Source organism: Candoia aspera, chromosome 2, assembly GCF_035149785.1.
Source record: "Candoia aspera isolate rCanAsp1 chromosome 2, rCanAsp1.hap2, whole genome shotgun sequence".
Lineage (NCBI taxonomy): Eukaryota > Metazoa > Chordata > Lepidosauria > Squamata > Boidae > Candoia > Candoia aspera.
Genome location: NC_086154.1, coordinates 100272386 through 100291144, shown reverse-complemented (window position 1 = coordinate 100291144; position 18759 = coordinate 100272386). Strand labels below are relative to the sequence as shown.

At 38.3% G+C, this 18759-nt stretch overlaps 1 protein-coding gene across 3 annotated transcripts in view; it reads left to right on the top strand.

The window, feature by feature from the left end:
- SHISA6 (shisa family member 6) overlaps positions 1-18759 on the top strand; it is a 326089-nt gene that overhangs the window by 65496 nt on the left and 241834 nt on the right. Inside the window, exon 3 of one of the 3 annotated variants that reach the window (XM_063292579.1) lies at positions 3492-3587. The exons of 1 other annotated variant lie outside the window; for it this stretch is intronic. In XM_063292579.1, the coding sequence (XP_063148649.1) occupies positions 3492-3587 (96 nt within the window). Of the gene's footprint in view, positions 1-3491; positions 3593-18759 lie in introns of all 3 variants that reach the window. One more of the 3 variants, XM_063292578.1, reaches the window with a different exon arrangement.

Here is an 18759-nt window from a genome sequence, read left to right as displayed (position 1 = left end):
CCCAGCAACTGGAGCCAGCTGAGTTGTGAGAAATAAGATAGACCTAGAAGATGCAACCTCAGTCAAGGAACTCTATAAAAAATCATTGTGATTAAAGGAAACAGGCCACTGCTCAGAGGTGGAAGAAAGTTTGCAATTCTGTTTAAAAACAATAATTTTTCTTTCATTATGGGGCAGCTTTGCATGTCCTACAGTATAGTTAAGGCTGATCTAAAGAACAGTATAAATATGTACAGGCTGAAAAAGAAACAGTGGTCCCTCATCCATAAAGAATGGTAGAATGCCACAATGTTATCTGGATATGCATGAACAAGCACCGATGAGCACACTTAGGGGTGAGTATATAAATGAGAGAAGTGAAAAATATGCATATGTGACTCTTTACCTGGGACTAATGAAAAGGCAGTGGATTATACATACTTCTACAGTTTTCTGCTCATATACTGAATACAGTATCCATGCAGGCATGAACCAAATGGGATGTATTAATCCATGTTGGGGATTTACCTAATACTGTAACATATAAATCCTCAGGACTGACTAATAGGCAGTAACCTACAATTAGGAAAAAACTCAGTTTTCAAGTTGAAGAAAGGTAAGCTGTATTGGAAAGGCAAGGACCTCAGCTATATTGGAGGCACAGAAAAATGTAGTGTGTTTATTATACTGTACCTCATAGAACTAGTTTTCTGAGTTTGGTCAACAGTCTGAAACCTAAAATAATGGAAAGGACAATAATTGGAATTCATCATAGCTTAGAAACCTAATAAATACCAGTGAAGCATAATAAAATACAATACAGCATACAAACATAAAAGCAACCACAGGCTTACATCTTTTCTACAGATCATCCATCACAGTCCTCTCTATGTAGTGTAATGCTTTTCTTTTTGTTGCAAATGTAAATATTATCTTAGTTCTTCAGAGTACCTATTTGTTTGCCTGCGGCAGAGGCACGGAATATTTTGGCAGCAAGTGGCCAAAAGAGCAAGCTTTTTTCTTGCATGAGGAGGTGATCATGTCACATAGGTGCACAAGCCTAGAATTTCCTGGCCACTGGTATCTGAGGTGAAAAATTGAGATTTTGGGGGGGTTCTTTTTTTGAAGGGGGTTCTTTTTTCTTTTTGTTAAGTATATCCTATGGCTGACACATCTACCTCTGAAAATTGCCAATTGGAATTCTGGGAACTGCAAGAAAAGGGTTTGTGTCCATATGTGGTTTGACTAAAGTTTGTTAATAGTCTGCTCTTAAATATACCGTATGCTTATCCCAACTTGTGGGCCTGTTTCTGCTGGCAGGGAATACTGAGAATTGCTGTCTTAATATATCCGGAAGGCTTCATGTTTAGCAGGGTTGCAACTAAGTACCAACATTTCAGACAGAGGCCTTTTCCAGTCTATCTGAAATTTCAGTCAGGCACAGCAAAACCTCTGTCCACAAAGAGAAGGACAGAGAAGGGTCAGGAATTAGATTATGAGGAGCAGCAGTGGGAGAGCGGCTTGAGGTTGATAGTGCAATCCCCTAAGGCTTGGGAATTCATGGCCTTTGTGGGGATCAAAGGTTTGTCCCAGCTGACCCCTGGCCTAACACATTCAAGCAGCATATGCTGGACCTTGGTTTTGCCTCAGAGCAGTTGTTAGATTCTCTGGATATGGAGCGCATTATACTCAGACCTTCGCTGTAGTCAGATCATTTCCTGGATGAGGTAAAGTTGATTGCCATCCAAGATCACTAGGGAAATGGGCCAATTTAAAATCATCTGCTCCAAGCATCTCATAGCTTTGGATGAATTCCAATGGGCATTTGGGGAGTTTTCTAGCAATCTGGTAGGCAGTTCCATTGATGGCCTGGTTAGCTGCTTGCAGCAGATGACACAGGTTCTTGAGGCACTTGTTCCTAAGTAGCCTCTCTTTGTCGGCCAAACCCAGATGTTTCCTTGGTTTACTGAGAAGTTCTGGAAGGTGAAGTGTCAGAAGCAGTGTGTAGAGCACTAGTGGAAGAAGATGAAAAGTGAATCTGACAGAGGCCATGTACAAGCTCAAGTACAGTAAGGGAGGCAAAGCTGTATGTTTCCTTACTTATTGCATCAGCATGCTGTTAGCTGGCAGCACCTTGTTTAGGGTGACCAATTTCTTTTTGGAAATAATATACAGCTACTCACTTGGTAGCTTTGACCATTCTGCACAGCACAGTTGCCCACATTCATCAGTCGTAATCACTGGAGCAACATCTTGCCATATTAGCTGGGTCTCCTTTCGCCCTGGGGATTCCAGTGAAGTAGATAGTGTGCTTTCTAGTATGATTCTACACTTGCATGCTAGATCCATGCCTACACATACACATACACTATGTGTGGCCAGAGGAGTGTGTCAGGTGAGATATGGGAGGTAGTCAATGCCTTACTCCAAGAGGTGGTGCTTCCTGCACCCTTGAATGAAGCTGTGGTGTAGCTCATCCTCAGGGCAACCTTCTCCATTCCAGATGTGACTTATCTGATACAAATATCTTGGGATAAACTGTGGATGGTCCCCCACAAAATATGGGGGGCTTCTGGGTGCAATTTTTAAGTATTATTTTTGACCTATGCAGCCTTATATGGCTTGGTGCTGAGGTAGTTACAGGGCAACCTTCTCCATTCCAGAGAAGGCCTCTCTGATACTCATATCTTGGGATAAACTATTGGTGGTCCACCAAGTAAGGAGGGGGTAGCTTTTCTTGGTAATGGCCCTGTGCTTTGAAACAACCTTCCCTTGGAGATCAGTGCCCTTATATTAATGATCTTTCAGAAGATGCTAAATACAGAGTTCTTCCAGAGAGCTTTGGCAGGTTAATGGATGGTTCCATCAGGTTGCTGGTCTGTTGGCTTCTTTGCTGTTGAATTGTTTTTGATACTGAATTTATAATTCCTGTAGATGTTTTATTTATTTATTTGTGCCTTGTGTTGACCCCTGGTGACTGCCTGGACAAGTCCCTGCAGTTTTCTTGGCAAGGCTTTTCAGAAGTGGTTTGCCATTGCCTGCTTCCTAGGGCTGAGAGAGAGAGTGACTGGACCGAGGTGACCCAGCTGGCTTTGTGCCCAAGGTGGGACTAGAACTCCCAGTCTCCTGTTTTCTAGCCTGGTGCCTAAACCACCACACCAAACTGGCTCTCTTAATAATTTATAACATGGATATTTTAATTGTACTGTTCTGTTGTAAGCCACTTAGCATCTAACATAGATAGTGGTGGGATAGAAATCCATTTATTTATTAACTAAATAACCTTTCATTCACAAGCTAGAACACTGTATATAATGCTCCCTCTTCCTGTTTTTCCCTAGAACAACAATCCTGTAATGTAGGCTGGGTCACTTGGATAAACAAACATTAAATAAATTCTGCTCCACAGGCATTGTGTAGCACTGTAGCTTCCCTTTTGAATTTTTGCTCAGGAATGGAATTGCTGTTGAGCTGCATAAAATGATGTGCTATTTCTCATCTTTCCTTGGCAGGTCATTATGGAAAGGATATTTACCGAAGTGGAGGTCCAGATTTCCATAATTTCATCTCTTCTGGGTTTGTCACATTAGGAAGAGGACACAACAAGGGTACAGTGGAAACTATTTTTTGTTGAATAGAAAATATGTGCTTGAGAACAGTCTCTCAGTTGGAAGATTGGTTATGTGTGACACCAGATAACAGCATTAGTGTGGAAAATCATAGGTTTATGCCAGAACATAGTGCTGCAAGTTCAATAAAATGTCAGCAGTGGCCTTTTAAATCCCATGGAAAGAGGCATGGAATGGACATCTGGAGGAGGTTCCAGAATGGCAGAAAGACAGGTTGATTGAGCTGAATGAATGCAAACCTCCTGTCTTGCTGCCATTTGCCAAAGAAACAGAAAGGTACATAAAGTTACTATGGCATGAAATAGTGATACCATTCCCAAAGTGGGATACTGTTGTGAGAACATAGTATATTTGACTTAAAACTGTATACTGCACTACCCCTTTGGTGTGCTTATATCACACATAGAGAAAAAATCTGCATTCTGGTCAAATCTAATTAAAAAATCTCCTTTACCAACCCTACTGGAAAAAGTAGGAATTGCACAATAGGGCAAAAGGCTCACAACTCCCATTGGTAAGTTATGCAAATACATATGTTTGCAAACATGTCCAAAGGTACTTCCGAGCAATGCAGCTAAGCCTGGAAGTGGGGCTGTCCTATACCTTCTCTGGATTTCAGTAGAAAGTGATTTGATGATCAGTCTGACTAAAGACCTTGGGAATTTCATTTTGTTGTGCCTAGTTTTATTTTCCCTTGGAATATGTTGCTTCTTGGTGCTCATACATGAATCTTGAGAATCTTTTGTGCTTCATTTGTTCTTTGCTTATTGTATGTTGGACTCTGGACTGCATAAACTTATCTGTAGAGTGAAAATGGATTTGTGGCCCTGCCACATAGTGTCTCACTGAACTAAATCACCTTTGCATCTCCTCTAGATTTTATCTCCAAAATTTGAATGAGATTTCTACAAGAGATGCTCATTATAGATCGTGCCATAAAGCTACCAGTTATATTATTCACAATTTCTATTGAATTTGAATCAGCATATTCAGTATAACAAGAGTGCATTGTATTTATATATTTATCCTTTCCACACATACAATATTGTAAGTATTTTATAAAGTGATTTCCTTAAGGGTCATATATTTTTGTCTGTCTACCAAATCTGTGACAAATATAAATCTGTGTGTGTGTATGTGTGTGTAAGAGAGAGAATGCACACACACACACACTCTTTATTGTACAAATCTGAAAAACATGTCAATATCCATATCCTGCACTGTGTATGTTCTGTGTAACATAATGTATATGCAGTACAATGCTGGGTGTGCTGATGTGGTGATGTAAAATAGCAAATTATACCTACCATTACCATCTAGAAATCATGGTGACACTCATAACTGATATGCAGGAGCTTCTTGCTACCCAAGCCTGGATAGCTTTTTAAAAATCACTCTGGTGTCTATTTGGGTGGGTTTCCAATGCAGTGTGGCATGACTTTTTATTTATAGGTTTTTCTGTGCACATTTATTGCTTTCAGACTGTTGAAGAGTGAGCCAACTTCCTTGAAAGACTTGAGGGGAGAGAGGGAAAGCTTTAATAGGGCTGGACCACTCATTGGGTCTAACATACAGTTTCCAAGCTAGCTAACCATCAAGTCTTTTTTGGGATCCATCTCACTCTGTGGCACACAAATGCATTAAAGGACAGGCACAAGCCACCTTGATGACACAACATTGTTCCTGCTGACTTACTTGTAGACTGTTGAACATTTATATCATGTATTTGGAGATACAATTCTATTTCTATAGAAACACTGTATTGTATGTGAAGGCATATTGTTTCATATATCCATTCCTGTTGATGTTTCCATGGATGTTCATCATTCACAAGTTGTAAAACGAAAACAACCAACCCCCCCTTTCTTTCTCTGATTTTTTTGCTGTTTAACCAATGGAAGAAAAGCTTTCTTTATAAATGTCATCCAAAGCAGTGTGAGTACTGTGGAACTGTCACAGAAAAAACATTATATGTGTGTATTGTCTGTGTTTTGTGTGTTCAAATAAAGTTTACTGAGGTGGAGGCATAGCCCATAGGATTGTGTTGTCCTGTGGGGTAGGATGCTATACAGAAGAAAGTATACAAAATGGGATGGGAAGTGGACACAACATATGGAACTTCCAGAAAAAAAATCTCTGTGAGCTTCTCTGAATCATCCTTTCAAATTTTTCACTGAGTCTAATCAAACAAGGGAACTTGCTGGCAGGAAAGCACAAATTGAGGCATTCCAGTGGAGTCTAAGAAAACAGAAACAATTCAGAAGCATCTTTTCTTTTGTCCCAAGTATTTTGGTTTGTTTCTAGCAGACCTGCCAAAAATTATCTTCATTTCTACCACAATCAGTCAGGTTAAGGAGGATCTTTCTTTTAAAGATGCCAGCCTAGTTGATAAGGCAGGAAGGCAAGGGGAAGAAAGATTTTTTTAAAAAATGTTCAGAGATAATGGCCATGAGCAATATAGGAAAGTGGTGAACAAATGTTTTCCTATTGAGCTTTATCCAGTATTCCATATTTCACTATTCAATTAAGAGCCTTTCTGGAATTGACACCCCCCCTCCTCATCCCCAGCTGAATTTTCTATAGTAATAGAAATAATTGTAGCTATTATTTCCAAACTTTGTATTAGAAAGTTGATTTTCAAATTATCCTGGTCAATGAGGAAAGCTTGATAAATACCACTTACAGAGGTGTGAATAAGAGAGATTGGCTTATCTTTAAAAAAAGAAGAAGAATCCTTCCCAAGGCTAAATGTGTTCGTTCTAAAGTAGATACCATTCACTTCAGTTGTCATCCATATAGGTGGCTTTGGATTCAAAGTGAAATATGTGTTATTTTCTTGAGGGTCTGGTTCATATGTTTCACTGCAAGAAGGCAAAACTCTTGCATAAAAATCTCATATGGCAGCTTTACATTCTGTGTCTCCTTGTTCTGGCTTTTGTCATTGAGGGTGAGCTGTCTGAGTGCTTTCAAGTAAACAGTCTTGCTTGGGTGAGCTTCCTAAAGATGCCTGGGGCTGCTGGAAACAGAATACAGGACTGTGGGATATTTTTAATCCAGCACAGCAGTTCCATATACTCAGTAGTGCTTAAAAGGTGTATGTGTGAATTAAAAAATATATGGAAAATAAGATGTAATGGGGAGCTGAGGAATGTACATCTCGGGACTTTAGAAAATGCTTTTTTTCACATATGATTGCCACAACTATATGCACAAATACTGTCTTGCTTGCAGAGTATGTATGATGCTCCAAAATTGCTGCACTGTTTTAGATATAATACATCAATAATATTACCTTGGGACAGAAGTGGTTCTGTTCATCAGACTAACTGTGGCTTCAGGAAATACGTCAGCATCATTGCAATTAACTGTAAAAATTCCACCAGAAAAATAGAACTTGAAGTTATGGCTTTATCCCAGTGCCTCAATTTTCTTTCTTTTAAAACTGAGTTACTTAGAGCTGAGTGTCTGTGATGCTATGTTTAGTATTTCTTTGTGCTAGGATACCAACATTCCCCCACCTCCAGCTCCAGCTCCACTATATTCTGTGATGTAGTTGCCCCATTAGAGCTGAGTAGCAATTCAGAATGGAGATTCTGGGTATGGAAAGCTGGATTCTTGTCACGTTCCCTATCATGGATATCAAAGAGGTGGACTGAGGTCAGTGATCTAGAACAGAATGAGCTAAAATGATTTATGCTTCCAATGTGAGACCCCGCAGGACAAGTCATCACAGTCCACCATTTCAGCCTATCAAACATTGTGAAGTATATTCTTTAAACATGAGATGGGACTATGCTTGAACTTAGACAAACTAGAAATGGAAGATCTCTCTACACCAAGATCTTTTCCTGAGATGCTAAAAGGTAGAGCAATGATTGCTCTGGCTGAGTACCTGCAAACAAAAATGCTGTGCATTATGTTCCATTGCATTTTGCAATTAACATACACTGCTTTCATTCTCTGGAGTATGAAACTATATGCATTGAAGGATAATTTAATAGTGATCATCTTGCTCTTTTCAAGATGTTTACAATATATATGGAGGGGGATGGCACATTGTAAGCAGTTAATTCATATGGCAATGGAATGTATAGACACATGACTCATTTTTCTCAGCTTACAAATAATGCCCTAATACCAAGTAATTTTATTTCAATCATTGATCAACACATACAGTTCAGAGAAGGAATAGCAACAGATAGTTGTAGAGTTCATCAGTATACAGTCATTCTATGTATCAAGCATGGTTTCATACATTTATTTCTGGGCATCATGTCTAGCAAGAATTGTATATAGTAAATATCTCTCCTTTCTGCAGTTTTAATTAAAGGAGGGGTGAGATTTCAGACTGTAGTTCTCTTTAGTACAAACTGCGTAAGAGCACATAAGCTATTGATTAAGTCTCATAAACATCACATGGGTGGATAAGATCCAAGTATAGAATACATCAGAACCTGGAGTCCAATAGGTGAAATGTGAACACTCTTCTCTAGCTTAAAATAGTAAGACATTTAGCTGCAGTAAAGCTCTCCCTACAGTTATTGGCCTTCTTCTGATAAGGCACCATATTTCTGTTAGTTTGGATGACAGCATCCCTTCTGTACTGGTGAAGCATTTGCTTAGTTTTCTAAAGATATCACAGATATCAGCAAATCGATGATAGTGTAACTCTCTGCCATTATTTTTACCCAAGTGGACCAGTAGTTTACCCAGAGCATCAGAAGGCCAAACCCAGGGGGAAAAGTGTAATTTCTGCCTGAAATTTAGAACACTGGCTTAACCCTCAACTAAATCATATAAGATTCTGTTTCAGCCCTATTAGGTAGACCAGATGAAGAAGCAGACACCATGTAGATCTAAAACGGCCTTTATTAGAACAGCTATAATATAAGAACCTTGCAGGTCTGAATGTGCTTCCCTTCTTCCTTCTTTTCTTTTCACGTGTAGGGTGTGTGTGCTGCCCCAGTGATTCTCTAAACCACTTTCTTCATCTGGGCTTAAGCCTCATTTATCTGATTGTTTCCTTGGTAATGGAGTTTCTAATTGCATTCAAAACACATTATTATACTATTAAGATGTTCCTTAGCAATTCAAATGGTTCTTTTGGATGGTTAAAGTGCTGAGATAGATGGTAAGTAGGTAGGTAGGTAATACATATGGGAACCATAAATCTGAGCCACAACTTTTGCCATAAATACCTTTAAAGTCAAAAATACATAATCGGCCCCTGGTATGTGCAACAATTTAACTATGGCTGATATGCTCCTCTGGCCACAATCCCCTTACATTTCTAACTTTCAGGCCAGATTCAGACCTAAAACAAACGATAATTCTTAATTGTGGACAGGTTGATGTGCTTGCCTTTTTTTGTCGTCTTCTTGTCCTTATTTTCTGCATGCTGATTGGAACTTTCCATTTTCAGTAGAAAGGGAAGGAAAACGCATATACACCTGTTCAGATGGTAGGGAATTGTGTTCTATTATCTCTGGTTGATATTTCAATCTTTGCTGTGTGCTTGTGACTGAATTAAAAATAATACAAATGACTCAGGGTAAAGTCAGTGTGTTGATACAGGTTAAACATATAATTACCCATATAATTTAAGCACATTGGAGCCATGACCTCTGTCCTAAAAGATTGAAGGCAGCAATGGATAATATGGAGTAGTACCATTTCAATTAATTGCAAAACATAAAAAAGCCACACATTTTGATGATCTGATTTGGCTTGAGTTTGTCTTCTGCACACTAAGCTAAAGGCAAGCTACTAGCTATATATTTTGTTCAGCCATATGTCTAACAACCTCTGGCTTTTGCAAAAAAAAAAAACTCAGATTGATTGGAATGCTTTTACAGTTTCAGGCTTTCCTCTAAGTCACTACAATACATCTCTAAGATTTTCAACCTCTTCTCTTGAAGCCAAAGATGAGGGCTGGATAGAAAAGTTGATTTCTGATACAATTTGCCATAATGACAAAGATCAGCTTCTATAAACTCCCAGGGTCTTCCTGCTGAATGGCCCAAGGTTTTAAACTCTGTGTATCATGCTTTTATGTTGTAATAGACTAGAAGCTACCATTTTCTCAGACTTTTCTGTAGTAATCAACTGCAAATTGTTTACAAAATGGCCCTCTCTGTTCCTCAACATCCCACTTCCCTTCTTGCCAGTTTCCTCCTTGATACCTGGCTGCTGAAAAATGTGGGCTGGTAGCTCATGAAATATGCAGGTTTCAGGTATAAATATATTTATAAACAGAAACATGGCCTGATAAAATAAGAACTTGCTATTTGAACAGCCTCTTCTCTACAAATTCTGGTTTCTCTGCTATCAAAATAAAGCATGGATGCAAATGTTTAGGCTCCAAACCATTGGTCAATAATTAACCCTTTGTATTATCTCTAGATATCTCTGTCTTGTTCATGGTTAACATACTGATTGTTGACAGGAAGAGTTGTTCGGTTTCACACCTCCTTGTTCCTTGTTTCTTGATATTTAAATTGTCATACCCTTGTTTGGTTTGTTTGTCATTGAGAGTATCTGTTTTTTTGAAGATTCATTCCCTAAAAATGATGCAAATACTCAATAGTCAGTCATTTCTTTGTGCTTCAAGTTAGGTATAATGTTTTAAATGCATTAATTTGTTCTAATGGTTTTTGTTGTTATTATTTTGGCTATTTATTTGTATGTGTTGTTTTGTTTTGTTATTTTTAATTGTGTGAGCCACCCAATGTCAAGGGCACCCATGTGAGATGGGCAGCTATATAGATTGAACAAATAAATATTATAAACAAACAAACAAATAAATATTATTCTGCACTGGAGCATTCTGTCTCAAATCTGTCAGAAAAGTTCATTTCCTATCTCTCCTCCTTTTTCCCTTACTGCAAGCTTTTATGTTTACATAGAGCCCACTGTAAAATTCCATTGTACCAAACATTTCTACATAAAATTAGGAAATAGTAAAAACAGGGGCCCACCAGAATTGCAGCAAATTCTCTGAGGATGCGAGCCTTGTCCCAAGTTGATATCAGATGCCTTGGCTCACCTCAGAATTATGTCTATTATGTCTCCATAATGGCAGGGCATGAATGGAATGTCACTGTACAGAGAACTTTTCTAAATGATAAATTCTTAACAAAAATACTTTTTGTATGAGAAACCTCTATTTCAAATAACTTCTTATGATTAAAAGAAATCTTAACATACATCTAAACTCTAAAATGTGGCTGAAAATCAAATAAGATGTTTCTAAACTCTAAAATGCGGCTGAAAATCAAATAAGATTGTTTCTCACACTCTGTGTGTCTCCTGCTTAGGGAACAGGTTGATGTAAACTACATTAGGGGAATAGCATTTCGAGATACTATACATAAGTTGTGAACTGTTCAGTAGCTAGCATCAATACATGTGGAATGAGACAGACACCTTTCTGCCAGAGCAACTTTGCATTTTCCAAAAACCAGTTATCCGGCTGAAGAGAACTGCTACCTATAGAGAATGAACAGAGCAGTACTCAGAGAGGAAAAACAGGAGGAAATGTCAGCAGAAGGAGTACATTTGCAGATTGAGTATTTTGTACTCTGTGTGTTTGTGTGTACATGATGTCCTTGAGATTCTTTTTGAGTTTTCAGTAGAGAAGCCACATGGCAAACATAATGGTACAGCTCTTACACTATACATGTTGTTTCTGTAGTGCTATTTGTTCCAGAAAAACAGAAAGGAACATGCATTATGAAATGCAAGTAAGAGTTATATTAAATATTGCATTTGATTTTAAATTACTTGTATACTATCATGCTTATGTCTAATACACATATTCTGTTATGTTCAATATACAGTGGTTAATTCACTGAATTATTGGCCAGAGTCTTAGAAAGCAGCCAAACTAGAATTTTGATGAGTGAACAAATCCCTGGAAGCTACAGGACGCCATTCTTTCAGTGGCCTTGTTTTCCTTTCATGTCACTGAGTACTCTCCATGGTCCTGCTGCCTCCTTTATGTCATTTTTAAATAATGCTGCAATTTATCTTCTAGATTCAGTGCTAACATCTTTTCTACTGCATATCTGAAATAAAATATACCTTCTCATAAGATTTGTGCATACTCATGTCATTGTACTGTAAATTTCCAGTTATCACTGAATGAGCCCCAGTCCATATGAATATAAAATAGACCTGTAAGCTCTCAGATCCTTCAAAGAATGCAATTAAGTTCTCTCCATTGTGCCATTTCATCAAATGCTCCTGTGCCCTCAACTGACTCTTTGTTTTGCCAGTTTGATGTGATAAAGGAAACTTGGAAGGGACGAATCTGCATAGGAGAACCACAATTGTCAGTTGATAGGCAATGCAAAGAACCATAGATTTTGGCATGTAGGTTCCAATGCTGGCTAGGATGTTTATCTCTCCCTTGTCAGCTTGAATAATAGCTGACTCAACTGACTCTAGTTCACTTTGATTTCATGAAGCACACTTTTTGCATTTTGTTTGTTTCTACTTCACAGAAGCCAAATACCAATTCTTCAGGTAAATGTATTGTTCCAAAGAGTTGCTTGGATGCAGAGAAGTAATTGACTTTGTTCATCATAGACCAGCAAGAGGAGGACAGAGGCAGGATTTGATGAGTATTTTACAAAGGCACCAGAAGGATGCTTGAAGCAAGAGATGTGTTCCCATTTAATGGGAAAGAGCTGATACAGAAGGAAAGAAACCAGCAAATATATGTCAGCTTTACATGATTCCTGTGTAATTAGGAATAAGAAACTTAATCAATGCAACATATACATGTTTTCCTCAAATTTCATAAGTGTTATTTTTAAGGTGGAAGTTTCTTTAAACCACATAGTACACATCTGAATATAGCAAAGTCTGTGAATCTAAATGCCATAAAACACTACCATTGCTGCAGCTGAATTCTATAAAGTTGGGCTGAGAAACATGTCAAATATTTCAGTGTTTCATTAAGCAGTTTTTTATCTTTATTTTATGGAATTGCCCTTTTTTCAAATATCCTATTAAAGGAGATAATTGATATTGTAGAGCTGGAGATGAAATCAGTATCTTAAATATAGCATATTGTGTTAACTCTGCAATTAGCTATTTGTATCTCACAAATTTTTGGTCTGATAGTAACTTTCCTTGGTAAATGATTGAAGTTGCAAGTAATGGACCTCTGCATGAAAAATTAGCTTTAGCATTGGAGCCACAGGTGAAAAAAACAAAGATTTTGAATAACAGCTGGTAATAAGGAAGGGGAAAAGGCTGTACTGGCCATTAGGATTGGTAAGAATATGTAACTGTAATCTGAAGATGGGGTAGAGGCACCATCAAGAAATTTCAGGAGCATTAGTAAATCCCCAAATAAAGCAGAGTTCCTTAGCTTGGTCTTCAAGCAATATTAAAGAGAAATCTACACTTACAACTATTATTTTCAGATGACATATAAAAACCATATTTAAAATGTTGAAAGTTAAGTTATAAGGAGCATGGGAAGATTTCCTACATAAAGAGAGTTATAAATCCCATTTAAGTAATATGCTTATTTGTCGAACTCACCATTGCTCATAAGGTGAATTTTACAAATAAGCATATTGCCTGAATGGAAATATTGGCATATGACAGGCATAGTTTTCTCAAATGGATCACTAAAATAAAGACAAGATAGACACAGTATTTATTTTATTGATTCAGGAAGAATCTACATGGATTATTTTTCTAAAAAGTCAGTATGTTCTACAAATATAATAACGTACATTGAGCACCTTGATTACATGTGGATAAAATGTTCTAGTGGATAATGGAAAGTTCATGAACATTCATACATTGAAATCTTTCTTACATGCAACTATCATGCCAGAATGCATTTTATTAAGGTTCAAATACTTAGTGCTCTCACAGACAACTATGTTTACTCCTGGTCAGCTGCACCAGGTAGAACAGACCAGGAAATCAACTCCACAGGCAGGGTCAAACTATTTTTATTGAAAGTAGCTATACTAACAGAATCTTGCAAGTATGTGATAGTGCTGTCCTCCCCCTTCTTATACTCCTGTAAATTAGCAAGGTGTCTGTCTGAGCCTCTTCCACGTATTTTCTGTCAGTCGTGGACTTAAGACACGTTGTCACTTTGGTAACAGATCTTACATATCTCCATCAAAATAATCTTCCGTACTCTCTACACTCATCTTCCAGAAGAGTGCTCAGTCCATGTTCAAAAGCAACCTAAACAGGCCAGTGTATGCAGTGCTGCATCATGCAACCCCTCTCCACCAGTGGCTTTCAGCTGTCTGTCAGCCTATTTTAAATACATATTTACCACTCTTTCATAAGAATGATAAACTTTAAAATAGTTTGACTTAACATGTGAGGGTGCAAGTTACAGGAGGAAGGTGACTTCTGTCACTCTGTACAGTTCCTGTCACCCAAATGTCTGTCAGCTGTAATATAGGGTGACTGCAAGGTGCAATTGGCATTCCCCTCCTGCCACATTGTGCCTGTCAGCTGTAACAGCTATCAGAGGTAGGAAAGATGGCAAAAGAAGGGGAGCTGCCTCTTTACTCAACACCTCTCCAATTCTCTGGTCAATCCATGAGATTGGAGACTTGGGGACTTTGAAGGGAAGCCAACTATTGTCTCCTTTCTGCCTCCTCTCCTGGCCTCAGCCCTCATAAGGAAAGATGTTTTCCACCAGCTGTTGATCGGGGAGGGAAACAAAGCCATAGGAACCTACCAATCCCTTTCCCTTACAAATCCTTGTGAGGTCCAGCAGCCAGATGTGTAGACTATTTAGCCATGACAAGTCACTTTGCCCAGGGTGCACCATGAGGCGGCTAGTCTACATTGCATTGAGTTGGGCTGAGAGAAAGTGACTGGCCCAAGGTCACCCAGCCGGCTTTCATGCCTAAGGGTGGACTAGAACTCACAGACTCCTGGTTTCTAGCCCAGCACCTTCACCACTAGACCAAACTGGCTCTCTCATTTCCCTAATGTGCCCTGCTGACAGTAAATAATGGACCACCACACAAGACAATACTCACTGTCATTCATGCCTTACTCGCCTCTTGTTTGAACTACTGCAGCGCACTCTACATGAGGTTGCCCTTGTAGACCATCTGGAAGCTACAGCTGGCACAGAGCTCAATGAGTCAAATTATTTTTGGGCTATTTGAGAGCTACGCTGACTGTCAGTTGGCTTCTGGGTGTGATTCAAAATCCTGGTTGTCACCTTTAAAGCCCTTCATGGTTCAATACATAGGTATCTGCAGGACTGCCTTCTCCCACTGCCCACTCTTGGTAATCTCTACTACCTCTCCCCTCCTGGTCTTCAGAAACTGGTGAAAACTTGCTTGCTGCACTAAGCTGGGGGGAATGGGTTGTTATGACTACCTCTCTGGATAATGCATTGGCTTTTATTGTTTTTGCTCATGATTCATAGTTTTATATGGTTACAGTGTATGGTATTTTGTCTTGTTTTAAATTTGTCTGCTTTTAATCCCAAAGTTGGTTGATTAGAGCAGTCTATAAACTTTTTAAGTACAGGTAGTCCTCATTTAGAGACCACAACTGGGACTGGCAACTTGGTTGTTAAGCAAAGCAGTCGCTAAGTGAAACTGTGACTGTGTTTACAATCTTAACTTCAGCTTTCTTTTGCTTTACAAACCTGAGAAGGTGGTAAATGCGAGGATCAGTCACAAAGTTACTTTTTTTATTACCATCATAATTGTGAACGGTCACTGTCCGAGGCAGTCACTGAACAATGACATCCTGTAAATAAAATTTGTCTTATGGCAGGATGGGGATCAGCAGTGGAGAAACATTCGTGTCAGTCAAGGTTTCTGCCAGTTGAAAGACTCTTTTATAGCACTTTCACTATTTGAAAGATATGTAAATTTGATTCGGATAAGTTATAAAAAAATCATTTGGAAACGGGAAAACAAAGTGATAGATCAAGTTCTGTCTCATTATAAAGGGCAGAAGCCCAGCCTTACGGCTCTATTCAGTTCTAGATCTGGAGAATGCAGGTTCCATCTCAAAGACCCTGACATGAATTGACTGCTTGAGATGAAGTCTATTTCAAGTGAAAATGGATATTGAATTCGTTGTTACATATATGTTACATATTTTTAGAAAATTACTCAGATATCAACACAGCATGCAGCAGCAAGCAGAAGAAGAATGGAAATGGTTGAACCGAAATAGCTAATATGACTCAAATGTATAAAGATCCACCTGGATTGGGAAAAAAAGAATATCAGATTGTAGCTTTACATAACAAAACTATGGAGAAAGGCAATTAATACACAGTAGGCAGAATGCAACATATGCTTTCATCCATTTCTTACTCTTTTCCCCTGAATTAACCTTGCACATCCCTTTTGTTCTGAAGGTTCCCCAGCCCTCCAAGTTAGATTTGGAAATGCATGGATAGCTGTAGAGATTAGAGAAATCTAGTAGCATCCATTTGGTGAAGGTCCAGTAGAATTGGTTGCAATCAAAAGAGTTGATTGTGTTTAAATTCTCTGAAACATATTCTGCATTGTGTTGTGGTCCTGTAAGAAATAGTCATTTTGCATCCTATATTTTTTCTATAGCTTTAAATTATTTTACTATTAGAATTACTAATTCTTGTAATATTTACTATTACTAATATTTACTAGTAGTGTAGTATTTTAAAGCTATACTAGAGCTATTGTGGCAATCCACAAAATGGAGGAATATGTCTGTCTAATATGTAGATTACTTCTGTCCAAATACTCATTCCTAACATCTTAAGCTGCGAGAGACAGGTAACAATGATGTCAGTTGTTGGTTGTTGTTGTTCTCTTTTTGTTGCATCCTTGGTTGTTCACTGTTTAATGCATTACTGGCTTGATATTCAACAGTATGTTCATACAGCATGTTAAGCTTAAAAGTCAGCAACAGAATGATACATGTAGAGATCCTTGAGGATTATATTCAGCCTGCATTTACACTTTTAAGACTAACTTGCAAACTGGAATGTTGTTATTCTTCACTTTCCTTTTTGCTTCATAATCTATATAGAGTTCAGGAACTGTCCAGCCAGTTCTGTAGCTAGATTCTCAGCTGTGGAAGTAGCCCACCTCACCTTACATTGGTCATACTGACTGGTTCATTCTATTTTCAGGAATATGAATGGAGAAATTCTTAAAACCTGAGTCCGTCCGTCCTTCCTTCCTTCCACAAGATATGTGGAAGCCAAGCCCCTTTTCACCACCCAACTCTTTCCAAATTTCTAGTTGTCTATATAGAGGAACTTTGCACAGACCAGTTCAACCTGAGACCACAAAATCCACTGTTGTCTCATAATTTTGCAAGCCTCCCATCTCCAAACTATAAAGGGACATGGATCACACCTTATTAATGGAAAGAAGGAAAGAGATATGACATGTTTCCTACAAAGCCCCATGTGCACTCTCTCTTGGCCACCCTATTTAGGTGACTAACCATGATGATTGCCAAAACAAATCTCATCCCATTATATTTATAGTATATTTGTTTCTTTAAGAATACAATGGAATGGGCTTACAAATGAACCATGAGCAGCTCAGTAATAAAGTATAAACATATATACACATACATAAATACCCATAAAGAAATTTATCTTAGCCATATATTTTGATGCTTCAAATAGTCCCACAGCCGGGCTGATTTTAATGGCATGAGAAATTTACAGACTTTAAATTATCACGTTTATGTAGCCACTTTAAATTTTACATGTCAGTGAATCAATATTTATGTTCTCCTCACCTGCCCACATTCTGGGTGACAAAAGTAGACTGCAACATTTGTTATAATGAATAAAGAGATCATTAATCTGAATGCAAATGGACCTAATTTGTAAACAGCTGGGTAAGTCCTGGTGGCTTAAGAAAAAGCCACTGAAAATGAAATGGTTGTATTTTTCATAACTAACGCAGTGCCATGTGCTTCTGCTCTCCTGCATACCTGCACCTTTAAAAGAACTTGGCCCCTTTTCAGTGTATTTGGACTACAATTTCCAGAAGTTCCAGCTAGCATGCTGGCTTAAAATTTTGGTATTGGTAGTATCAATACATCTGGAGGTCAGCAAATTCCAGGAGGGCTCTTTAAGTCGTATCTTGTTTCTGCTGTTTGTGGTTTTATCTTCTTCTGATTATGCATCCATTTCACCCTAATGAAGGCCTTTTACATTAAAAGAAATCATGCAGCTATTATTCAGGACCCTGTCCTGGGAAGGGTACATGGCTCTGCTTTGTAGCTGGCTTTAAAGGGGGAAGCTGAACTGTCTGCTTGCACAGGTGTTACACATGTAAATAGGGAGCTCTTCTGACACTTGGAAAGGTTTCCTCTTTCAGTATTGACTATTATTTAGTCAGAAAATGGGTATGTTATTTTACCACATAGAACTTGTTTAGTTTCTTGGAACTGATATTTTACCTGTAAAGCATGTTATGAGAAATTCAGTAATCTCAAACAAAGGAGGGGGGACAAAAAATCCAAATTCCCTTCTCAGTCCTTCTTTTGCACATAACTCCATTAGATAGTATTCAAAGTCCAGATTTTATAGGAATAGTCAGGATGGAAGTATTCAGTGAGGTTGAATCTAAGTACTGAATCAGGCTATTTCATTCACCACACACCTAATAAAATTAACTTAGAACAATATTCAGATTATAACATGAAAAGCAAAAAGTAAAGGTAAGCAAGATGGTCCACATGTTAGACAGATCCTTTAAGCAAGTGAGCAATACTGCAAAGTTCAACATGAAATTGGCAGTGATATTTTCTGCAAACGTTTAAGTGGCATACTGCTTTAAAAATCTGCCTGATGTACGTCAAACTGGGAGCTAACGATGCACTTAAAGATACTCACACATTTTCTAAGAATGACAGCTGTAACATGCCTTGGGGCTACCATACCTTGACTGCAAAATTCCAGATAACTACTAGATGTCAGCAGAGAGCTACAGCTTGGCTATCTCTTTGCTGTTGTCTGGAGATACTCTAGATTTATGAAGTCAGATATGATAACCCTGCATTTCCTACATTGACCCAAGTCCAATGGCTAAGCTGATCCAACTGGAACATCATGATAATAAGCATAAACATAAGCTGGCATGTAGATGTTGACTATGCATTTTACTATTTTGAC